This window comes from Microcebus murinus, chromosome 15 (genome assembly GCF_040939455.1).
Source record: "Microcebus murinus isolate Inina chromosome 15, M.murinus_Inina_mat1.0, whole genome shotgun sequence".
NCBI lineage: Eukaryota > Metazoa > Chordata > Mammalia > Primates > Cheirogaleidae > Microcebus > Microcebus murinus.
Genome location: NC_134118.1, coordinates 59,224,888 through 59,250,932, shown reverse-complemented (window position 1 = coordinate 59,250,932; position 26,045 = coordinate 59,224,888). Strand labels below are relative to the sequence as shown.

Below are 26,045 nucleotides of genomic sequence, written 5' to 3'. Positions count from 1 at the left end.
AAAAATAGTACTTTTCAGTTCATTTTTTCCCAGCATTTATTATATCTAGGAATGGTGCTAGCCCTGCTGGAGATAAAGATGATATAGCATCTATTCTCAAGTAGATAAGCTAGAGTAATTGCTAGAAGAATATGTACAATTTTAGCACATTTTAATTAATGCAGCAATAGAAGTACTTGTTATCTGAGAATAATTGGTACCAGGAAAAGTATATTTCAAGTGAACCCATTAAAAACAGGAAAATTTTATGATAAATAATGGACAAAGATTTGTTTGTAGTTTTATTTAAACAATTGATTTCCATCTTAATTTCTTCCTTAATGTAATAATCTTTCAGCAGAAGGTTGTCTAGTTTCCATGACTTTGTGTAAAGTTAAGAGTTTCTGTTGGAGTCGATTTCTAATTTTATTCCACTGTGGTCTGTGAAGATGCATGGAATAAATTCTATTTTTTAAAAATTTGTTGAGACATGCTTTGTGGCCTATGATATGGTCAATCTTAGAGAATGTCCCATGAGGTGATGAGAAAAAGGTATATTTAGTGGTTTTGGGGTATAACGTTCTGTAAATGTTAAGTCAGGCCCATTTGTTCTAGAGTTCTGTTTAAATCCATTGTTTCTTTGTTTATTTTCTGTTCGGAGGATCTGTTCTGTTCTGTCAGAGGCATGTTGAAGCCCCTGGCTATTACGGTGCTGCTGTTTATCATTTTGTTTAGTTCAAGTAGGAATTGCTTTATGAATCTGGGTGCTCTCGTGTTCAGTGCATAGATATGTAGAATTGTTGTGTCATTACTTTTGTTGATTTGAGGACTAAGTTATCTGATATGAGAACTGCTCCACCAGCTCTCTTTTGGTTTCTATTTCCATGGAATATTTTTTTCCATCCCTTCACCTTGAGTCTAATTGAGTCCTTATGGGTTAGATGTGTTTCCTGAAAACAGCAGATTCTTGGCTTGTTTGTATTTATCCATTCTGCTAGTGTATGTCTCTTCAGTGGGCAGTTCAAGCCATTCACATTTATTGAAGGAATTGATAAGTGGGGTGGATTTTTGTTTATCCTGTTGAGTAGAACGTTGTTGCCTAGTTTTATGTCTTGAGCCATTGTGGTATCTGGCCTTTGAACTTTAGCTTTTGGATGATTTTACACTGGTAAGTGTCTGTTGTGCTGATCTGTGTGTAATGCTGTTCTGAGTACTTCCTGAAGGGCAAGTCTTGTTTTGACAAATTCCCTCAGTGCTTGTTTGTCTGAGAAAGACTTTATTTCCCCCTCATAAATAAAACTTAGTTTTTCAGGGACAGAATTCTAGGCTGGACATTATTTTGTTTCAGAAGACTGAGAATGGAGCCCTAGTTCTTTCTGGTATCTGAGGTCTCAGTTGAGAGGTCTGCAGTTAGTCTGATGGGTTTTGCTTTGTATGCTACCTGCTGCTGTCATCTTACATCTCATAGGAGGGCCTCTTTTGTGCTTATTTCAGCCAGTCTTATGACTATGTGTCATTGTGTTTTCCTCTTTATGGTGCATCTCCAAGGAGTCCTTTGAGCTTCTTGTACCTGGATATCTAGATTTCTAGCAGGGCCAGGGAAATTTTCCTTAATTTATTTCCTCAAATAAATTATCCAACCCTTGTGTGTTTTCTTCTTCACTTTCATGGATTCCTGTAATTCTTATGTTAGGCCTCTTCACGTAATCCCATATTTCTTATAGGCTTTGTTCTTTTATTTCTCTAGTATTTGCAACTAACTTGTTGACTTGAAATGTGTTGTCTTTAAGTTCTGAGATTCTTCCTTCTACTTGATATAAACTAGTCTTTTTTTTTTTTTTTTTTTTTTTTTTTGAGACAGGGTCTCACTTTGTTGCCCAGGCTAGAGTGAGTGCCATGGCGTCAGCCTAGCTCACAGCAACCTCAAACTCCTGGGCTCAAGCATTCCTACTGCCTCAGCCTCCTGAGTAGCTGGGACTACAGGCATGCACCACCATGCCTGGCTAATTTTTTCTGTATATATCAGTTGGCCAATTAATTTCTTTCTATTTATAGTAGAAACAGGGTCTCACTCTTTCTCAGGCTGGTTTCGAACTCCTGACCTCAAGCAATCTGCCCATCTCGGCCTCCCAAGGTGAGAGGATTACAGGCGTGAGCCTCCGTGCTCGGCTGGCTCTAACCTATTCTTAAGGGTTTCCACTGTGTTTTGTAATTCTTTGAATGAATTGTTCATTTCTTGAACTTCTATTTTATTTTTCTATAATATTTCAATGTCTTTAGTGAATTTTTCATTCATTTCTTGCATTCCTTTTGTGGTTTCTTTGTGTTGGGTTTCCATTTAATCTTGCATGTCATTGAGCTTCCTTCCAATCCATGTTCATAAATCTTCATCTATCATTTTGATATTCAGATTTCGGTTGGTATGCATTGCTAGAGAGCTTTTGTCCCCATTTGGGGATGTCCTTTCATGTGATTCTTCATACTTCTGGAATTCTTTACTGATTCCTTCCCATCTCGAGCAGCTCTTCTTACCTTTGGATTTTCTTTTGTTTAGATAACACGCCCAGTTTAATGTCTGAGGCACTAGGTGGTGTGGGTGAGAATCAACCCCAGGCTCTATGATGAATCAGTAAATGCATTAAAAGGGTGTGCTAATTGACCTCCCCATCAGAAGATAGTGTTTGCCAGGAAGAACAAGCTACAGTGTTGTTTTGGAGTTCTGTGACCAGCTCTGGTTCCTCTGGAGAAGCACTCTACTGCCCTGGGTGGTGTGTGGGGCCCTGGAATTTCCAGATATGTCCTTATTCTCCACCTCAGCAGGGATGGGTGGGGGAGTGAGGCTGGGTGGGTCTGGGTTGGGTGAGCCTGCCCTCAAGCTCCACAAATGCTTTTAGCAGTGGTCAAATGTCTATTTCTTACTCTGGGAAAAGCTGCCAGGGAGGAGCTGAAGTGGCCCTACTCAACCAAAAAGTCTGCATGTGGAAGTGGGGCTGTTTGAGACACAGTCTGGAGCAGGCTTTGCTCCTTTCCACCCTCCTCTATTCCACAGTTTCTCCCTGGCCTCTGCTAGCAGGGAGGACTTCAGGCCAGCCAAGCTCCCCAAAGTCTATGATGCAGGCTGAAAAGTTCCTTGCTCAGGATCCTGGCCTGAGCTGGGAGTGTGGCCCTCCCATGGTAGGAGGGATTCCCCACAAGTGTGCTGCAGCAAGGACCCACTCTACACTATCACCCCAATCTGCCCCTGCAGGAATTAGTCGCAAGACTAATTCACAAATATCCCTTCTATACCCCCAGGCAGTTTGATCAAGATTTGGGTGTATAGGATCTGGCCTGCGAGTCTGCCCCCTGGGCCCCAGAGGTCAAACCCTGACCATGCCAGGGAGAAGGATATTGGTCCCAAGTCTCTCTCATTCCATCTCATGAAGATTCAGTGTCCATCTACGTTAGGGTGTGTCCTGCTCTGTTGGAGTCACTGGGTAGGCAGCACTAGGGAGGGCCTGCAGTTAGGGATTGTACAGTATGAGCACCCCTCACTCTGCTGCAGGACCCAAAAAGGAAAGGTCATATCATATAACGTCACATACATGATGACTGTATATGTGAAAAAAAAATTAAGGGAATGTGAAAGTTCATGTACCTGAGATTGTGTTTCCTTAGACATAAAAATTAAACATTAAGAAATTATAAAGGATAAACTTGGAAAAAAAGTCACTGCATATTTGTTTGACTATATGAAAAACTGATTTTCAAAATCCACAAGAGAAACTGGGCCTGGCATTTTCACTGTAACGGATTCTAAGAAGAAAATGTACTGAATATGCATTAAAATTTATTAGGACAATTTATGGAAATGAGAGGTTTTCTGCCAATTTAAACAACATAGCAACTCTAAATATTACCCCTAAGTCATCTCAGTTATATTAAAAAACTTTGTCATTTCTTTTGTCATGGATATAAGGTTGAATAACAATACCATGTATATTACTTTTCTGAATTGACTTCTTTTAGTCTTATTACTTTTTTTGTTAATGGAAGAAAAGAAATCTTACTCTTCACAGTGACAGCATGTCAGTGGTAACAAATAGTAATTGTGGATTAAAGGTATACGTGGCATATGTGCCTTTCTTACTAAAAAATAGTTTTAATAGTCTTGGACAGAAATCTGACTATTTTCCTTTTTTTTTTTTAAAAGTAATTTTGAAAACAGTACTTGTAGGCTTTTTTACCTGCTTCTGTGATTTTATTAGCTATCATCTTGTAAACTATTACTAATTTTTTCTTTTTTTTTTTTGATAAATGAGTGTCACTGAATAACTACAAATTTTTACCTGGGAAAACATGGCAGCCTCCTCTTACTTGAGGAAGGTTACTTGGCACTCACATAACAAAATATCTTTATGAAAATAAAATTTAAGATCATTTTTAAGTAAATAAATTGAAAATATACTTTATCATTCCTAAATTCAAGCATGCTGCAACCTTGACAAAGGAACACATTTTCCCTGTTCTATCATACAATAATTTTTTTCTGGGGTCGCTTAGAATTTATTTTAAAGATAATTTAATTTTGCCTTCCACCTACCATAAAATGGAAATGGAAGTTTTATTTATATTTGTAAATATTTGTGTACATTCATTAGTCTTAAAGTACCATAAAAGTTTGCCATAATGTATTACCACTTGCTTTATACTTTGGTCAACTGTTTGGAATTTTCTTTTTTTTAGTGACTTCTTAAGAAACTAACTCTTAAAGATTTGGAATTCACATATTTGAAAAAAAAAAAAAATCACACACCCAGCATTAAACATTTAACATGAGACTATATTTTTAAAGGAGTTACCATTTTAAAAGTACATTTTGTTGATAATATTCAATAGGTGTGAACGTGTTAACTCATAAAAGACTCCTAGTGTTTTAAAACTACTTAAAAACATAGTCACTGACATATTTAATAAAAATTAGTAAATATCCCTTACTATGTTGGTCAGTCAGTGTTTACTAAAGGATTTGATGTGAATTGTTTTCTGTTTCAGATAATTAAATGGAGATTGATTTAGTAGCAAATTTAACATTGGACCTAAGAGAATCTTTTCTCTTTTAATTGTAATAATCTACAGGAATATGCATTTTTTTTTTTTTTTAGATTTAAAATTGTAAGAGACTACAAGAGAATTTTTAAAAAATAAGAGATCTGGCCGGGCGCTGTGGCTCACGCCTGTAATCCTAGCTCTTGGGAGGCCGAGGCGGGCGGATTGCTCAAGGTCAGGAGTTCAAAACCAGCCTGAGCAAGAGCGAGACCCCGTCTCTACTATAAATAGAAAGAAATTAATTGGCCAACTGATATATATATAAAAAATTAGCCGGGCATGGTGGCGCATGCCTGTAGTCCCAGCTTCCCGGGAGGCTGAGGCAGAAGGATCACTCGAGCCCAGGAGTTTGAGGTTGCTGTGAGCTAGGCTGACGCCACGGCACTCACTCTAGCCTGGGCAACAAAGCGAGACTCTGTCTCAAAAAAAAAAAAAAAAAAAAAAATAAGAGATCTGTAGGCTAGGATTGTAAAACAATTAGCTAAAATAAGTGCTGGTAAATGTTTTGTGGTAAATGTTAGTGTGTTGAAACATAATCAGTATACATTGACTCCTTAGATGTGCTGTTTAGAGGGAACATGGGACAGAGGTGATTGTGTCTGGAGGCTATTTGCAGATAAAATCACGAAGAAATTTTCCATTTTACACCTAACTCTGAACTCCATGCCTAGTGCAAACCTACTGAAACAGTCTCCAGGACTGGGATGGCATGTATACTTTGAAAAGGCTTCTCAGATGATCTAAGAAAGTACTATTGCTGTGAATAACTTTAGGTTTTTAATTATATCAAGCTCAAGTAGACATTTATGTTTAGTTTTAAAAATTTAATGTTGGAATTTAGCATTTACTTTTTATTTATTTATTTTTATGTTATTCATTTACCTTTACACTAAAATTTGTTTATGGATTCTGGATTATAAGGACAGTTATCAAGATTTCAGGCAAATTTAATGTTGCATCTGCATTATTTAATATTTAGAAGTAGACAGCAGTAGAGAATAGAAGGAAAAGCACTGGTTTTGTGAGTCTGTAGATTTGGGATTTTAGTATTAGTCCTCCCACTAATAGTGTGACTTTAAGCCCTTCACCATCCCTTCCTATGAAAAGATATTATGGTCTGATGTTCATAAACCTAGCCAGAAAAGAGATTTGTTGATAAACAAACTGCAGAATTTACCAGAATACTTGATTCAAATATTTCACAGATAGTAACAATGTTAACAGGAATATTTAACAACTTTTGTTTACTACTGAGAGATCAAATAGGTAAAATTTAAATTCAGAATTAATATGAAAGCAGAAGAATTTAAATTAAAAGTAAATTGAAATTCTGATGCAAAAAAAATTTGAATGGAAACAACTCAAGTGCCCATCAATACATGAGTGGATTAATAAAATATGTTATATGTATACCACGGAGTACTATTCAGCTTTAAGAAACAATGGTGATATAGCACCTCTTGTATTTTTCTGGATAGAGCTGGAACCCATTCTACTAAGTGAAGTATCCCAAGAATGGAAAAACAAACACCACATGTACTCAACAGCAAATCGGTATTAACCAATCAACACCTAAGTGGACATATAGGAATAACATTTATTGGGTGTTAGGCAGGTGGTAGGCGGGAGGAGGGGGTGGGTATATACAAACATAATGAATGAGATGTGCAATGTTTGGGGGATGGTCATGCTTGAAGCTCTGACTTGGGGTGGGGGAGGGGGCATGGGCAATATATGTAACCTTAACATTTGTACCCCCATAATATGCTGAAATAAAAAATATTAAAAAAAAAACAGTTGAAATACTTTTGCATTAAAAAACAAGACAAGCTATTAAAAGTAAGTTTTTTTTCATAACTGTTCATAGCACATGCTTTTATCTCATTAATAACCAAAACTGGATATTTTTATTAAAGCTGTTACAACAGTCCTTACAAATATTACAACAGGAATATGTGAATCATAGTATATACCGAATTGGATTTAGCCAAATTGATTTTCTATGAATTGATCTGTTTTCCCCAAAGAATGTCCTTGGGTATTGCATCAAAACTCTGAGAGGCAAAGATTGAAACTGTTGAATCATACAAACTGTCAAAGGTTTCTTTGAGGACCTAACTTATGAGTTTTTGCTGTAATTGGGGTGGTAGTGTGAAGCTTTACTACAAACTTCTGTAACACTTTGTGTTTTTTGTTACACAATATTTATTTGCTAAGCAGCTATGTGTGTGCCTTAAATATATATGTAATTTTTTTTTTATTTTAAGGAAATAGACCTGGTACTATTTATCAAATTCAATAGGTTAGGGAAATACATAGTTTACAAATTTTGGACTTATGGTGTAAACCTATTACATATCTCTTGATAGCAGTTTGTTTTTTCTTAATATTTATAGGAAAACTACTTTGGAGAAGATGACATGTATATGGATTTTGAAGAGGTTATTTCAAGTCCTGTTCTGTCATTGTCAACATCATCCAGCTCTGGGTGGACTGCTGTTGGAATGGAAAATGACAAGAAGGAAAATGAAAATTCAGCCAAGTCAATTCATCCACTTACCTTGCGTCCTTGGGATATTACTGTACTTGTTAATTTATACAAAGTTCATGGGCGTCTTCCCGTTGTAAGTGTTTACATATCAAAATAATCTGCAATATATTATATCATTTACCTAGCACAGGAAACTCTGTGTGTATGTGTGCATGCATACAGTACACACTTAAAAAAGAAAAAAAATTCAGCTTAAAAAGTTTTTGTGCTCTTTTATTGTTTTAATTCTAACTTATTTTCCCTCATAATATGATTAATTGATCATTGATAATTTTACTTACTATTTTTCTTCTTTCACTTTAGTTCCTTCTTTGTTGTTCTGTGTAACTACCAGGATGTTGTATCATGACATTGAGTTGTTGCATTGAGTTGTAATGAGCCTGATGGATATTTCAGGACTTCATATTTTCTTAGCTTTTTATCTACAGACCCCAGACCAGTCTGGGGCCTTACCGTAGACCTATTACAGAAAAGTTTTAGGCTTGACCCTGAAGGTTGAATTGTGTGATTTGGATCCAGCACAGTACCCTGGTTCACTCTAACAATGCCTGTTGGGCCTATTGGGGCTGACCTGGAATGAAGAACGCAGGGACTGTGGAGCAGGGCCAGACTGGTTGGGGCGTAGTGACCCTAGAGCATTGGGCTGCATACTGACTCCATGTCAGGTACCTAGTGTTGTACAGAGAAGAGTCACTCTGGCTGCTTAGTGCAGCTAATGTCCATACTGGGGTACGGAATAGTTATTTTTGTCAGCAAGCACTGTTTTTCCTTTTGAAAATCAAATTCTCTTAATCATAATAAGTGTAATCTTTAGTGTCCTATACTTCCTTAACTCTCCACTTTTTCTATATCTTGATTATGGTATTTTGTTTGACTTTAGCATGGAACTACTGATGGTCCTGAATGCCCTACAGCTTTCTTGGAAAGACTGTGTTTTGAAATGAAAAAAGGATTTAGGGAGACCATGCTGCAACTTATCCTGTCACCCCTCAATGTGTTTGTCAGTGATAACTATCAGGTAATGTGAAAGTGAGATGTAATAGAGACTTAAGAGACTTACTGTTCAGATTTGTGGAGTCAAAACAATGTGTTAGCTTCTGTGCTTGGAATAAATAGCTTCTTAAATTAGAGACTTTTAATTTAACTGTATTAAGAAGTTTCTGCTTTATAACCCATTTTGAACTCAAATAAGAAAATTGCTCAGATTTGCTTTTTGTCTAACATGATTTCCATAGTCTAAAATAAATATAAACAGCAAGCAATGTTATTAACAAAAAAACGTAAAGTGAGAAATGCACATTAAAATGATGTGTAACAGAACCACATTTATTTAAGAATGTATTACAACATCAAACAGCAAATTTCAACAATGCTAAAACTGCAATTACTTTTGCGCCAATATAAGGCAGAGTAAAATTATAACCAGGAAGATGTATCTGACACTCAAAAATCATTAATGGATGATCCATTTAGTATGGATTATAGTAGTAACTGATTATCTAATTTAAAATAGCATACTCTCTTTTCACTCTTTTATCATAGCTGATTATATTTTTCTTCATAGACTTCTTTTTCATATATGTATATTTGGCATAGCTGAGAAAGTAATAGGTAAAACTTAATATGAATGAGGCATTGTTTTTGTTTTGACACAGAATGTGTTTCCTGTTTTAAACTTTTATTTGGAAATATATATAGATTCACAGGAAGTTTCAAAGATAGTACAGAAAAATCCTATGTGCACCCTTCACCTAGTTGTCTCTACGGTGTAAATATTTTACGTAATTACAGTACAGTATAAAAACAAAGTAATTGACTTTGGTATAATGTGTGTTCATAATTCTGGGTCATTTTATCACATGTGTAGATTCATGTAACCACCACCAAAATGGAGATACAGAACTATTCTGTCATCACAAAGATTTTATTTGCATAATACTTTAACTTGCCATAGAAATCTTAAAAATAACACTTGTCTTTCTCTCTGTAATTAGTGGGTCATTAGAATTGGTTGTTTTTTATTCTGGGAGCCAGGTGTGTAGAGGGGGAACTCATCTCCTTTTTTCAGTCTATTGAGAAAATTAATAAAGGTAAAAGGGAAAAATCTCTTCTTATGGGTGAGTTCTGAGAATTGTAGATGAGTATCCCTGGTTTCTTATGATTACCTGGTCGAACTTCAACTTTTATTTTAATCATTACACTTTCAAAAGGCTTTACCAGACATAAAAAAACATTTTTATTGAGCTCCTTATGAAGGTTCACATTAATGCTTATTAAAGAGGTATGACAAACTTCTGGAGAGACTGAATTATAAAGTAAGATTTATTTGGGAATTAGAGAAGGAGTTCATGGGGTGGAGATATCAAGGTGTTGGTAGGAGTCTGGTGATATTTTGTTTCCTAGGTCATTAGCACTGTATAATTTACCCCAAAGACAGTGTATATATCCTCTTGAAATTTGCTTATTTACTTAACTTGCTTACATTTTATAGTGTTGATGTGACTGTTCCCCCCCAATTTTTTCTAATGTTCTTACATGGTAGGAGGCTTCACACTGTGACTACTCCCAAGGCTCAAATCTGGGTCACACACCTGTAGCTGCTTATTCCTGGTAACATTAGTCTTAACTCAGGGCTTCAAGGTGAAGGATCTAAGGTAAAGGATGGATTATGGTGTCCTACTTATGAAACCACACACTTTTTACTTTGTGGTCATCTTATGTATTAGTTTTATAGAAGTGCTATAGCAAAGTATCATATACTGGGTAGCTTAACAGAAATTTATTCTCTCTCTGTTCTGGAAGCTCAGAGTTCTAAATCAAGGTGTTAGCAGGGCTATTTGCTCTCTGAAGGCTGTAGGGAAAGATCCTTCCTTGCTGCTTTTTAGCTTCTGGTGGTTGCCAGCAATCCTTGTTGTTTTTGGCTTGCAGATACATGACTCAAATTGCTGCCTCCATCTTTAATGCAATTCTCTCTGTGTGTCTGTGTGTCCCAGTTTTTCTCTTTTTATAAGGATGCCAGTCATATTGGATTAGGGCCCACCCTAATTCATTGTAACGTCATTGTAACTTGATTATATAATATCTGCAAAAACCCTGTTTCCATAAAAGATCACATTCACAGATTCCAGGGCTTCGAACTTGAATACACCTTTTGAGGGGACGCAATTCAACCCACAACATGATGGAAACCATAAGAAAACTTCAGAGTGTAATCCTTATTGGTGTGCTATGTAGGCTACATCTTAGGAGGACAGGCCAAGGTCCACATGTATTTTTGAACTAAAAAAAAATTCATAAAAATTTTATACTGAGAGTTATGCAATCTCAATGCCAGAAGAGACCTTTATTGACGATCCTTTCCAATTCCCTCAGATAAAGGGTAAGGGAACTAATGCTTGGGACAGTTAGGTGATTTTATATAAAGTCACTCAGCTTGGATGACAATAAAAAAAATCTATCAAAGAGCTTCTAGAACTATTATTGTTGTCACTACTTGAAATTTCTTTTTAAAAGCTCCTTATAAATTAGATTCACTGCTTATCCTCAAAAATAAAGAATATTTGTCCAAAGATGAGTTGAAAGCAGGGAACACTAACCCTGTGAGATGGCCTACACATGAAGAGGACTACCATGGTAATATTAGGTTGGGAAATATCTGTGAACTGTCTTAGTGGATACTTATGTATTAGAGGCTCTGAGAACATTTGCTATAAGGAAATCTGTCTAGTTAGCACCATCTCTTTTTTGTGGTCACTCTTATTAGGTGCAGTGAGATACTTGGTGAACAAGACAGAAATGGTCCTTACCACAATGAACCTGATGGAAAAATTAAATATTGAGGAAATTAAAGTTAAGATAAATTCAAGTGTAAAAGGTGCTGCAAGGAGAAATAGGCAGTGCTTTGGTAGCATGCAATGTTCTAGAGGGAAGGACATGTTTAGATTTGCAGTTTTAAAAGATCTCTGGTTGGTGGTAGAGTATGAAGCAGAGAGATGTAAAAAGTAAATGCTCGGAAGCCTTGCAGTGGTCCTGGCAAGGGGTAATGACATTTGGACCAGGATGACAGCAGCGAAGATGGAAGAAAGTCAGTGCATTTGTGAGAGATTGGGAGGTAGATTCAACAGAAAGTGGTGACTGATGGATAGGGCATTTCCAAACTTATTTGATGCTGTATTCTTAATGTTCTATGGAACTAGTGTTCCATCCCCTTTATTTCTCTGAATATGTGTTAGAAATTTTCTCTTTCAAATGTATGCTACTTTTTAGTAGTGAGTGTGTAATTATTCTCTATAAGAGAAAACTATCCTTCTTTTATTTACATAGTCCTCAGAATCTATGTAGATGTTGATTCCCCTCTACCCCCAGTTCTTCATTTTATGGTCTTATAAGGATCTTTGTTATTCTCTTTTCTTTTTAATATTTTAATCTCATGATTCCTAGCTTTCCTACAAAAGACTGGCCTCTCATATTCCCTGTCATAGTGCTACTGTAGTTTCTTTTTATTCATAGAGGTAGTTACCAATTAGAGATCTGTATACTTTTTAGGACTTAGCTATCTTGCATTGTAGTTGGGCTTTCATAGATATTGTCACTAAAGAAGCTTAATGTTTTTGGATATACCCTTCTGTGGGTCCAAGGTTGTGTTCAGAGCTTATGGATTCTGAAGTCTTATTTTCCAGATAGCATGACTTTATTATTCATCTCGGTGTGTGTGTGGGGGGGGGGGAGATAAGCAACTAGAAATTATAATGCGATTTTCTTGTGCTTCTTACAGTCTAATTGTTATTGTTTTCAGCAGCGACCCCCTGTGGATGAAGTTCTCAGGGAAGGTCACATCAATTTGTCAGGTCTCCAGCTGAGAGCACATGCTATGTTCTCAGCAGAAGGTCTTCCTTTAGGAAGTGATTCCTTAGAATATGCGTGGCTAATTGATGTGCAGGCTGGGAGCCTTACAGCTAAGGTCACAACACCACAGGTATGATTTTCAGAGTACTATCTCCTGACTGACTTTCTTTTTCCTTTCTTTACCCACCTTCCCAAGAATAACTTGTATGCATGTTTGAATGTTTGGTGCCTTTCCACTGATGACATTGTTATGGAAGTCATTCTTGCAGTTTGAAATTTTCTTAGCTATAGATGAATCAGAGAAGTTTTACTTTTCTGAACCACATATAATTGATGGGTGTACTGTTATGTAGTTCTTTATAGTACTTATAAGAATCCAAGACTTTCTTTGGGGAAAGAACTGTTCTAGAAATCAAGTTAATGTATTATTAAAATTATATTAGTTGGCCTTCCACTGTTGAAATAATCTTCTTTTTCTAGTATATGGAATAATTTTTTGAGAACTTTGCTTTCTTGTATATTTCTTAAGTTGAATTTAAAAGCAGCCCTTAATGATGCTAATAATTGAGTAGCACAGTTCTTTACTTATCATGTCCTAAAGCAAGATAACATGATTTGTACCTGCTATTTAGAGATGTGGAGGCTGTTTTAAAAAAATAAAAGTGAATTTACTGGTAAGTAAATCTGGTCTAGAGTGCTAAGAGTGTGATGCTTTAGATAAATTTCTCCCAGGCTCCCTGTTCCATATACTCCTTAGAAGGCTCAGAGGCCTTAAGGATTATTTAGTTCTAATTGACCATTGAAGTTTAGTTGAATTGCCATATTATTATAACATTTCATCTGTTGAGTCATATATTTATTATAATATCAGTGCTTATCTAGGCATTTCAGAAGACTGAAATGTGGTTTTAGAAATGTATATATTCAATTTTGACAAAAAGTTACAGAATGGATATGAAACATACAATTTAGATTGGGTAGTAGCAACAAGAAGGTAAATGAAGAATCCAGGTACCTTGTATACCTGGAAGAAATTATCAGAGGGCAGCAAAAATTAATATTCTAGGAAAATGAATGGAATTGAAAAAGGATATTAAGGAGATGAATAGCATCTCAATATAATATTAGAATGTATAATTATTAGTTTGAAAATGGGTGAAAATAAATGTATAATGAAATGTATAAAAATGGATGAAAAGAATAGAAAAGCAATGGAATAATTGCTCAACTGGGCTTGTAACTTGTAGTAAGTCCTCTCCTTATCTCCCATTGCCTGTCCCTAAGTATACAAGTAAAAACTTAAGCATATAACAAAGCAGCTTGTTTCCTAACAAGGGAATAAAGCCATGCTGATCTTGCAAGACTGGACACAATTCCTTTATTCTAAGGACAGCTAGAATCTCATATGTTTATAAATTGTCTTGATAAGATGACACATTTCTTTCTTCTGCATAGAATCTTGGTATCACTGTTTTCTATGTGGTGCCTGAATCCATAGGTACTTTTATGTTTATTCTATTTTTTTTGTATGTTTTCAAAGTGAAATTTGTTTTTCAAGAGTTTAAATTGTATGCTTCTTTGGAGGGATAATGTCTTGTATACCTGTCCCTCAATGTTTTTATTTTTAACAACTCTAATTATAAAATTAAGATTTTTTTTAAATTCAAGATTTGAAGAATTAATATATTAAGCTTTACATAAACAAAAGTACTTTAATCTTCAAAATACCTAGTTTTTAAAAAATTACAACTCAATATGATAATTAGATACTCAAATTTCATAATAAAGTTTGGTTTATTATTAGAGAATTTTAGGTGCTTTTCTATGTGGAGGAATTTTGTTAGCTGTATAAGAGGAAAGATACAACCTTGAATAAAATTATTTGCTTTCAGAGTTGCTCAGTGAAAATTTTCAGTTGAAATGAGTTTTCATTTTGATAATGCATTTTGTCATTCACAAATCAAAGGTAACACAAACTTATAAATGATGTGAAGGTAGAAAAATCATTGGCTAACCAAGTGGATTATTTAGCAGCAGTTTTAAGGCAGCATTTAGGGTTTTTTGAGCCATGTTAATATTCTTTATAAGCTTTTGAACTCTGAATGCTTATTTAGAATGCTAATAATATGTCAACCTGTCACTGATATCTGTAGCTGGCATGCCTCTTGGAGTGGGGACAGACATTTGTTTTTCATGTGGTATGTCGGGAGTATGAACTGGAAAGACCGAAATCAATAATAATATGTCAGCATGGAATTGATCGTCGGTTCTGTGAATCCAAGGTATGTTAAAATACATTAGCAATATTATAAACATTTATGCATTTTTTAAAAATAAAAAATTGAGGTGTCAGCTTAAATCAAATGTACTTAACTATGAAGAACACATTTTTCCCCTGATTCTGGAAGTATGCTCATTTCAGAAATCTTGGAAAACTTGGCAGTTTCAAAAAGGAAAAATAACTTACTCTACAACACAGACATAAGTTTTGTTAACAGCTTAGTTTTTCTTTCTAGTTCTTTCCTGTTTGTGTCTTTCCTTTTTTGTTGTTGTTCTTTTACTAATCAAGCTATATTTGTTTGCTATTATATTACTGTGAATTGAAAGTAACTAATCCTGCTTTTAATTTTATGTCCAAAAATAAAATGTGTAACCTATGCTTGTTTACTGACAGTAAAGGAAACAGATATAATTGGTGATAAAAAAGTTATTTTTTTCTTGTTATAAACATATTGCCAGGCTCCTCAGAATTAGTTTCTTAGTTATATATGTCAGGCAATTGATTCTTATGGGTAATTCAAACATGCTCTTAGATGCCTCCACCTTCTTCATCTTTTTTTTTTTTTAACTCAAAGCTTTTATGTTGCATTAAAATTTTTAAAATAAACTTTATTGAGGCATTATATACATACAGCAAATTCACCCCTTTTAAGTTGTACAGTTTGAGTTTTGACAAATGCTGTATATACCTGTGTGACCAATACCACCAGTGAAGATATAGAACATTTCTATCATCATAGAAAAGTCCTTTGTGTTGCTTTGTAGTCAGCTTCTGCTGTAGGCAACCAGTGATCTCCTGTCTGTTAAAATCTGTTTTTGCCTGGAGAAAATATATCAGTATAAAACATTGACTATACTGCAAGACACCTGTTTCTAGTTCTGACTGTGCCACTAATGAGCATTTATATGCTATTGGGCCAGTAATTTACTCAGGGCTGCCATTTCCTCAAGAAATCCATTGAAGTAGGTGATATGCACATTTTCTTCCAACCTAAACATTACCAAATATATGTTTTATAAATAAAACTAAATTGGTGTAGATTGTCTGGATATCATCATAAAATTTACAGTTGATATATTAATATTTGTGGGTATGTATGAAAACAAATGTACTTGGGTGTGGTGCTCATAAGAAAATCTTACAACTCTAAACTCTTATGTAATTCTTATAGACCTGTGACATTGTCTTTTTATCAGTTTACTTTATTCTTTGTGAGTTTCAATAACAAGTTATATATGTATTCTATCAATTAGAGACTTGCTTGTTCCTTTTGAATGAAAATGGTATATGCTTTCTTATTAGTTTTCTAATTGGTAACATTTTAACTGCTAATGATTTCATTTATTATAAAAGAATGAAATTTGATTTTTTAAAAATACACATATAACCAAATTTTTTATTTAAATAAGGAAATTTACTTAAGTAGCAAAATAATGAGTTTTTTGTGATGAATTAAGTATATAATCCTTTTTTATTTTAGTTGAGTTGTATTCCTGGGCCTTGTCCAACTTCAGATGATCTGAAATATACAATGACTCGTTTAGCAGTAGATGGAGCTGATATTTATATTGTGGAGCATGGTTGTGCTACAAATGTAAAGGTAAGTGTTTTTCTAGGCCAGTGTAGTTCTTTTTCCTCTTTACTAAACCAAACCTCCATTTCTTGAAATACAATACTCATTTATGTTTTAGCTCATAAACTACCACAAAATTTTAAAACACAGCTTTCTACTTTTTACTCATCCATGTTTTCTTCCATTGTTATATTTTTTAAAGCATACTTTCACCACTTTTTTACCCTAATTGAATTATTAAAACATTGTTTTATGGCAGGGATATAAACCGGTAGTAGTTTTAAAAGATTTGGTTTTAAATGTTTTTAAGTTTTGTATTAATACATTTGTATATCCTTCCTGGCTCCTGAAAACATTTGTTTGCCACTCTGTTTTATGGATTGCAATTTAACATCAAGCCTTGTGAAGTTTCTGTGATTTCATTACTTCTCATTTTCCTTTTCCTTTTTTTGTTTTTTATTGAATGTCTTTTTATTCTGTTACTGTATTTAACTTTTCGATTTTCCCTTTTTTCTGTTTTTCATTTTTTCCTTTTCTTTTTTCTTTCCTATTTCTTTTTTTTTCCATTCTTTTTCTGCCTATGTTTTAGTCTATTTGAAATGATCACCTATTCTGTAGCTTAGGCTAAGCTACCTAAACATACAGAAATTACAGTTTTGTTTCATTTTCTTCATTTGACTTTAGATGGGCGCAATTCGGGTTGCAAACTGTAATCTCCATAATCAATCGGTTGGGGAAGGAATAAGTGCTGCAATTCAGGATTTCCAAGTGAGACAGTACATTGAGCAATTAAATAATTGCAGAGTTGGACTTCAGCCGGCAGTGCTGCGAAGGGCCTATTGGCTTGAAGCTGGGTCAGCCAATTTAGGACTCATTACCGTTGATATTGCATTAGCTGCTGATCATCATTCCAAACATGAGGCACAAAGACATTTCTTAGAAACTCATGATGCCAGAACTAAGAGGTAAGCGAAAATTTTAAGAAGGGCAGTAGTCTCAGGTTCAGGTGAATATTGCTAGATAATTATAGAGGAAATTCTGTGGGAATGGAATAAGAACATTTTAAATAAAGACCTAATATAGTTGTGCTGGTGTACCTCAATGAATATATAAGGACCTGATATTTAAGCAAATATATCAAATATCTCATCTCTAACAATGATGTGGTTGCTGGTAATAACATTATTTTTTGATATGTTTCTAAGTCCATGCTATGTATCTCAACAGTGAAACAAGTTTAAATTACTGGTCCCCAAATAACTCTTTCTCACCCCAACACTTCATTCCAATTCATCATTCCTAGAAACTACCATTCTATCATCACATACTGTACAAAACTCTTCCTTTTATGGGCCTTCCAAACTCTACAGGGAAGACTAAATGTGTGTATTTCTATTTTGTTTTGTTTTGTTTTACTTTTTATAGCTTTATTACGAGATAGTTGACAATAAAGTGTACATTAAAAACTTTTTTTTTATTTTGAAGTGTTACAGGGGTACAAGTGCTTTGGTTACATGAATTGCCCAACAAGCATGCCCATAATCCCAGACAGCAAGCATTGGATCTGTTAAGTGTGGATTTACCCAATCTACCCTCCCCCTCCTACCTGCCCAATACCCTGTGAATGTTACTTCCCATATGTACACATTAGTGTTGATCAATTAGTGCCAATTTAATGGTGAGTACATGTGATATTTGTTTTTCTATTTTTATGATACTTACATTATCCTGGATGGAGTTGGAGCCCATTCTTCTAAGTGTAGTGTCACAGGAATGGAAAAACAAACTCCACTGGTCTTTAAGAAATGATTTTATCTGTCTTTTAAAAGGTTGTCAGAGCCTCTTGCTGAATCACTTCTTTTTTAAATAACAGTATGATTTTTTCCATCCTCATCTCTGCCATTATATAGTTAATATATGCTTATTCTAAAAATATAGGAAACTATTAAGAAACAAAGGTCAATAATGATCATAACCCCAACACATGGAATTTTGTGATACTTCTTTCCAGGATTTTTGCTATGTTTTTTTACACTTGAAATCATCCTGTATTTACACTTTTAAACTCTGTATTTTTGTGTTAAACATATATCCTAAGCATTTTCCCTCATGATTGGTAGTTTTATAAAGATTCTTTTAATACACCATCAAAAAAATACACCATGCTTTACTTAGCCATTGTCCTTATTTTAAATATTTAGTTTCTAAATATCCCATTATAAATAATAGGGAGAGGAACATTTTCACATGTAAAATCTTTTTCAACACTTTCTGGCTATTTCCTTTAAATAGTTTCCCAGAAGGAAGTATGAATGAGTTAAATATTGAGACTTCTGATATGCATTCCCAAATTTCCCAGAAATACTACTTCAGTTTATATCCACAATGGCTTTTTAGGACAGTCCTTGTCTCACTGCACCTTTGCTAACTTTTAAGCATTTTATGATAACAGAAAAGTGGTATTTCTATTTTATTTTGCATTTATTTCTTTCTGAGATTAATACTTTTAAAAAATATATTTGTTAGCTCTTTTGATTTCCTCATTTGTGAATTGCCTGTTTATATTCTATGCACATTTATTTATTGGGGTTTTGTGTTTTTCTTACCAATTTTTAAAAGCTCTTTATAGGTTATCACCCTTTTGTGATCCCTGTTGCTAGTATTTTGCAGTTTCCTTTTTTAATTTTGTTTTTATTCTCATATACAGATTTTAAATTTATGTGTTTAAATATGTCAGTCTTTCCCTTTGTGATTTCTTGTAGTTGAGAAAACTCTTTTTTTGCTAGTAATCAAAGAGCAACTGTATTTTCTTCTTTTTTTCTTTCACTTTTTGAAGTAACATAAAACTTGAATCCATCTGGATTTAATAAGAGTTGTGTGTGTGTGTGTGTGTGTGTATTAATCTAGGTAAGGTGGTAAATAGATTCTTCCTCAAATAGCTTTTCAAATATAGAGAAAAAAATTTACACCCAATACATATTCATTTCTCTATTTTAATAATTAGTTATTTTTATCTCTTAACTTTCCCAGAAGAACTTGAAGACTGTTTTTCTAGTTAAAGAAAAACCTGTTGAGATTTATATTGAGATTACATTAATCTTTTAAATTAATTTAGGGTGGCTTGACATCTTATAAATCCTGATATGACTGGAAAAGCTACCAGATTATATAGGCCATTAGTTTCATTATTAATAGAACAATGTTTCTTAAACGTGTAGTTCCTAGACCACCATCATCAACTTCTCCTTGGAACTTGCTAGAAATTTACATAATCAAGCCTACCAAGACCTCAGTCAGAAACTCTGGGAGTGGAGCCCAGCTACCCTTATTTTAAGAAGTCCTTAAGGTGTTCTAACATAAGCTAAAGTTTGAGAACTAATGCTTTGATTATACAACAGTAGGGGAAAGAAGCTAACATTTGTTGTGTAACTTGTGTATTCCAGATTTTGCATCAGGTGCTTTATGTGTGTTACACTGTTTAATTCTCAGAACAATCTTTTTAGATATATCATACCATCATTTTACACATGAGGAAATGTCAAAGATGTTAACTAACTTGCTTAAATTTCTAGAGTTAGTAAGCAGCACAGCTAGAATTTGAACTCAGTTCTTCTATAGGACTCTGAAGGCATTCATTCTATTAAGATTTTGCTGCATAAATTAAGTAAAAATGTCTATTGTGTTTATAAGATTTTTTAATTTTGATAGTGCTTCAAGAAATTTTTGCTGAATGACAATACAGAAGTGATTTGAAATTGATAACATCTAATTGAAGTACATTTTTCCTTCTGTCTTCTCTAGACTCATGTTCTCCTTCTAACTTGATCTATTCATTCCACCTTATATTTCACATCTTAAATATTACTTTTTTAAAGGTTTCCCTTGTCACAACACCCTGTTTACTTCATAGCACTTACTACAATTTCTGATTAGATATCGTTTATGGCCTAGCTTTGTCTCTGTATTATAAACCATATGGATAAGGACTGTATCAGTTTTACTTAGCATGATACTAGGTACTTAATAAATATATTTAAGAAATAAAAAATTAAAGAATGTAAAATGAAGATGATGATACCTATTCTGTCTGTGAGGGTCCTAAAAATTCAAGGAGATAATACATGTGAAAATACTTAGAAAAATGGACTATAAGTATAAGATGATTTTATTATATAAGATAAAAAAAGAGAATAAAGATATATCGCATAGATTTATATTGTATAATATTTTTAAGAAAGAAGAAGAGTTAATACTGACAGATTTGTGAGTCACTTTACCAGAACCCAAAGATGTTTACATATATTCTTAATACTTTATTTGTAGATGTTATTAAAAGAGAGTAGAACTGGATAACTGTTTTTCTCTACAGTATAGAATAGTTCATTATTTTAGTTTTATTGAGAAATAGTTTCCTACTTGCCACATATTTATGATTTTTTGGTGTGTTAAATTTGCAATGTGAAATAATTTCTGAAATTTTAAGAGTAATGACTAGATAAGCATAATCTATAGTAATAGTTCTGTCCATTTTTAGATTATTTTAAAACTTTAGTCTTTTTGAGAATGTATACTACTGTTTTAAAACTGAATTTAAATGTCTGATTTTTTTTGGGGGGGGGGACAGAGTCTCACTCTGTTGCCTGGGCTAGAGTGCCGTGGCGTCAGTCTAGCTCACAGCAACCTCAAACTCCTGGGCTCAAGCGATTCTTCTGCCTCAGCCTCCCCAGTAGCTGGGACTACAGGCATGCACCACCATGCCCGGCTAATTTTTTCTGTATATTTTTAGTTGGCCAATTAATTTCTTTTCATTTTTAGTAGAGATGGGATCTTGCTCTTGCTCAGGCTGGTCTTCAACTCCTGCTCTTGCTCAGGCTGGTCTTCAACTCCTGACCTTGAGCAATCCTCCTGCCTTGGCCTCCCAGAGTGCTAGGATTACAGTTGTGAGGCACCGTGCCCAGCCTCAATGTCTGATTTTTATATTTGCTCCTTTTTAACTCTTTTTTTTAAATGTATGCTATATTTCTTTCGTCGTTGCTCCCTACTTACTTCCATCTCATTTACTGTGGTAATACTCTTTTTTTTTCTTTAGAAAGGTAAAATGATTAAAAAGACATAACTACAGTAGGAATAAACCCTTGTATTTACTTTGTCTTTTAAAAATATTAAAGATTAATTTATATTTAATTATTTGCCAAAAAGTTTTTCATTTGTTAATGCATTGTTTTAAATGTTGTTTTTTGTTTGTTTTGTTTTGGGTTCTATTTAGGTTGTGGTTTTTGTGGCCAGATGATACCCTGAAGAATAAGAGGTGTAGAAACAAGTGTGGTTGTCTTGGTGGTTGCAAGTTCTTTGGTGGCACAGTAACTGGCCTAGATTTCTTCAAACTTGAGGAGTTGACACCTTCCAGTAGCTCTGCATTTTCAAGCACGAGTGCAGAGTCTGATATGTATTATGGACAGTCTCTGCTACAGCCTGGAGAATGGATTATTACTAAAGAAATTCCCAAAATTATAGATGGTAAGAAAATGTGTTGTTTTGTCTTATGTGCTCATCTTTTATTATCTTTAGCCCTACTGCATTCTGAGAGAAGTTCAATGTTACTTTTTTTACTCAATTAATTTTTTGTCATCTTATGGGTATGGTTTGGTATAATCAGTCCACTTTTGTTTTGCAGAGGACTTAACTGAAGCCAGAAAAGACCAGTGATTTTTTTTCAAAGTAACACAGGGCAGGAGGTCTGCTATTTAGATTTCCTCTTATTGACATGGGTCGCATTCCTCACAAGGCTTTATTCTAAATATTTCCTAATATATCATTATTTTCCTGTAACTCAGCTTACAGAGATATACTTAGGAGTAGCTGTGCTTCCAAGTAACAGTTGTTTTACATTTATAGGAAAACTTACCAATAATAATATTTATACTGTTGGCCCCATGTTACCAGCTACGTTCATAAAATATTTTATCACTAAAATTAAACATGCCAAGAGAAATCTGGTCTTTTCTTAGTCTTTAGGATGACTTTGTAAATACATTAGTTTGGTATGAGCAGTGGAAGGTGGCTTTGAGTGTATTATTGATAGATTTAGATTTATCTAGTGTCTTTCTTTCAAAGACTTCAGAAATGGATTTTTCCCTTGGGTTTTCTTCTTGTGTGTTTCCACGATTAAGTGCAATATTTACTGCTTAAGTTACCATGCTGCAGAGATGTGAAATGTAGAAAAGTGTTGATATTTCACCAATATTTAGCCTTTTTACCTCGATCCAATTAATAACATTAACTTAGCTCTGCCTTTTGTCAGTAGACAAAGAAAGATAGGAAAGAAGTAGTTTTAACTTTAAGAATTTCCCAGTTTGATTTCCCATGTGTAGGAGCTCTTAGAGGAAATAGATGGACACACATGCTCAATTCCTGTTTAAATGATTTTTTTCCTGAATAGTAATACAAAAGTGTGTACATGTTATTTTAAGGTCATTTAACTTTAGCAGTTTTGCCAGAACAAGGGTAGATTATCCTATAAAAACAGCAAACACCAAACTTGTTGGCATTTAAAGGATAAGGTAGATGCTAATAATTTAGCTGTATTCTTATATTACTTTTTTACATTTGAATACAGTTCATTTTTAAAGGTTTACACTGACATTTTCTCATTTAACCCCCAAGCTACCACGTGAGGTAGATATTATCCCTGTTTTATAGTGAGGAAACTGAGGCTTATCACTGAGACTGAGTTGCACAAAGTTATATAGCAAGTATGTCTCCATACAAAGTAAAAATTTTGTAAAATTTGGTAATGAATATTTTGTAAATAAAGGTACATTTAGGTACAATTTCCCATTTTCCCTATGTATGGCAACTTTGGGGAAACCCTGTAGAATCAGGGCCATTGAAGTGACTTTGGTGTTCTTTCTATTGTAGTACAGCTGGCAGTAATTATAAAGACTGCTTGATTTTCTAGTCTGCATATCAAACCTTAACTATAACAAACTCAAGGAAGAAAATTTACAGGGAATTTTTACATGGTGTGAAAGGGGAAAAATAGTAAATTCCCTTTCTAACATTGAACAAATCAAAGCTAAATATAATTCTTATAATGTTTAATAGACAATGTTTATACCTCCTGATGATTCGCTCTGTAGTGAGTAATAAATGCTAAATTGCATTAAGTTTCTTGTCCAGGGAAGATTGGAATTAGCACCTACGTGTGTGAGTGAGTTTCTGATTGTTGAGTCTTTAAGAAACTGAGTACAGTTGTACAGTGTCTGATAGAATCGAGGAGGGCATATTGGTATAATTAAGGATCTATTTGGAGGTCAGTGAACACTAGGTTAGTATATCACTTAGAAATGAATTAATACTATTTTTCTTTTACTTCTGTTTTACGTTTGTGGCAGTAGAGGTAAATAGTATTATATTGTAAGTTCATAAGTCTTCTTACCCCTTGAATTCCATCAAGAACTACATTCTGTTCAGGGAGATGCTTGTATTATGATTGGGTCCTTTGCTTGGCATCTTAATCAGTGGCCACTCCCTTCTTGAAGCACATTTTCCTATTGACTTGATAGCACGTTTCAGAATTTCCTCCCACCTTCTTGTTTATTCCTTCTCAGTCTGCTAGTTCTGCTAGCAGGTTTTCCTTTAACATGAGTAACACAGGGATGGCTGGAGGAGAGGGGAAGATGAGCAAGAGTTATTTTTTGGATGTAGGCAGCAATGGGACTCTCCTTATATTCCTCCCCCAGCCACCCCTAATTTCACATCACATGGTCCTTTATGAAACTTTGAAACAGTGGTGCTTCACTCTGGCTGTGAAGTCATTATTTATTCATTTACAAAACCGTTTATCGTTTTCTGTGTTTGAGGCACTGTTCTAAGTACTGGAAGTACATCAATAAAAATGTACTGAAAAATGATACAATCCCTGTTTTCATTGAACTTTTAGAACAAATAGGGAAGAATGTTTAAAATAAGTAAATCTTAGTAAAGATATGTGATGTCCTTCATACTATTCTTGAAGAATTTCTGTAAATTTAAAAAATTTCTTTCTTTTTTTTTTTATTTTTTCCTTTTGTGAGACAGAGTCTTACTCTGTTGCCCAGGCTAGAGTTTCATGGTGCATGGCATCAACCTAGCTCACAGCAACCTCAAACTCCTCAGCTCATGTAATCTTCCTGTTTCCGCCTCCTGAGTAGCGGGGACTATCGGTGTGCACCACTGTGCCCGGCTACTTTTTCTATTTTTTTTTTTTTTTGAGACAGAGTCTCGCTTTGTTGCCCAGGCTAGAGTGAGTGCCGTGGCGTCAGCCTAGCTCACAGCAACCTCAAACTCCTGGCTCAAGCAATCCTCCTGCCTCAGCCTCCCAAGTAGCTGGAACTACAGGCATTCGCCACCATGCCCGGCTAAGTTTTTGTATATGTATTAGTTGGCCAATTAATTTCTTTCTATATATAGTAGAGACGGGGTCTTGCTCTTGCTCAGGCTGCTTTCGAACTCCTGACCTTGAGCAATCCGCCCGCCTCAGCCTCCCAGAGAGCTAGGATTACAGGCGTGAGCCACTGTGCCCGGCCTCTATTTTTATTAGAGATGGGATCTTGCTCTTGCTCAGGCTGGTCTTGAACTCCTGACCTCAAGTGATCCTCCTGCCTCAGCCTCCTAGAGTGCTAGGATTACAGGCATGAAAAATTTTCAAATAAAAGGTTAAGAAAAAGAAAAAATTCACTGTTCATGGTCTTTATAGGTATTTCTATAGTGTTTAACATATTGCTATGTGAAATGAGATACTTTTGCTTTTTAAAAATGATTATACTTAGCCGGGCGCGGTGGCTCACGCCTGTAATCCTAGCACTCTGGGAGGCTGAGGCGAGCGGATTGCTCAAGGTCAGGAGTTCGAAAGCAGCCTGAGCAAGAGCGAGACCCCATCTCTACTATAAATAGAAAGAAATTAATTGGCCAACTAATATATATATAAAATTAGCCAGGCATGGTGGCGCATGCCTGTAGTCCCAGCTACTCGGGAGGCTGAGGCAGCAGGATTGCTTGAGCCCAGGAGTTTGAGGTTGCTGTGAGCTAGGCTGACGCCACGGCACTCACTCTAGCCTGGGCAACAAGCGAGACTCTGTCTCAAAAAAAAAAAAAAAAAAAAAAAGATTATACTTAAAAACAGGGAATTAAATTGTCATGTTTTTCATAAATTTGTTTTGAATTTTTTATGTTCACTTACCCACCTTTTTGTTTTAGGTAATGTGAATGGCATGAAGAGGAAAGAATGGGAAAACAAACCAGTGGGAATAGAAGTAGAGAGAAAAACTCAACACCTTAGTCTTCAAGTACCATTACGATCTCACAGCTCATCCTCTTCCTCAGAAGAGAATAGTAGTTCTAGTGCCGCACAACCTTTATTGGCTGGTGAAAAGGAAAGTCCCTCTTCTGTTGCTGATGACCATTTGGTTCAAAAAGAGTTCTTGCATGGTACAAAAAGAGATGATTGTCAAGTAAGGTCAGTATTCAGTTAGATTTAGAAACTTGATCATAATAGGATTATAGTTGTTTAAAATTGTGGCAAGAAAAACTTCTTCCCTCTTTGTTCCTCCATTTTAGAAAAATTTTTCATGTACATGAACATATTTTGAAATGTCAGTTTACTGTTGCCTTGCTGATTATAGAATACATATATATTTATTGTAAATATGAGGAAAATGCAGAAAAGTATAATGAAAATAAATGTTTCT

The 26,045-nt window shown here is 34.7% G+C and overlaps 1 protein-coding gene across 7 annotated transcripts in view; it reads left to right on the top strand.

The window, feature by feature from the left end:
* Positions 1–26,045, top strand: part of BLTP1 (bridge-like lipid transfer protein family member 1) — a 188,814-nt gene that overhangs the window by 53,531 nt on the left and 109,238 nt on the right. For 6 of the 7 annotated variants that reach the window (XM_076010638.1, XM_012784188.2, XM_076010639.1 and 3 more), the window contains exons 21-28: positions 7,464–7,691; positions 8,499–8,636; positions 12,414–12,593; positions 14,617–14,745; positions 16,225–16,344; positions 17,002–17,282; positions 21,584–21,834; positions 25,555–25,813. In XM_076010638.1, the coding sequence (XP_075866753.1) occupies positions 7,464–7,691; positions 8,499–8,636; positions 12,414–12,593; positions 14,617–14,745; positions 16,225–16,344; positions 17,002–17,282; positions 21,584–21,834; positions 25,555–25,813 (1,586 nt within the window). The remainder of the gene's footprint in view (positions 1–7,463; positions 7,692–8,498; positions 8,637–12,413; positions 12,594–14,616; positions 14,746–16,224; positions 16,345–17,001; positions 17,283–21,583; positions 21,835–25,554; positions 25,814–26,045) is intronic. The other variant, XM_012784187.2, reaches the window with a different exon arrangement.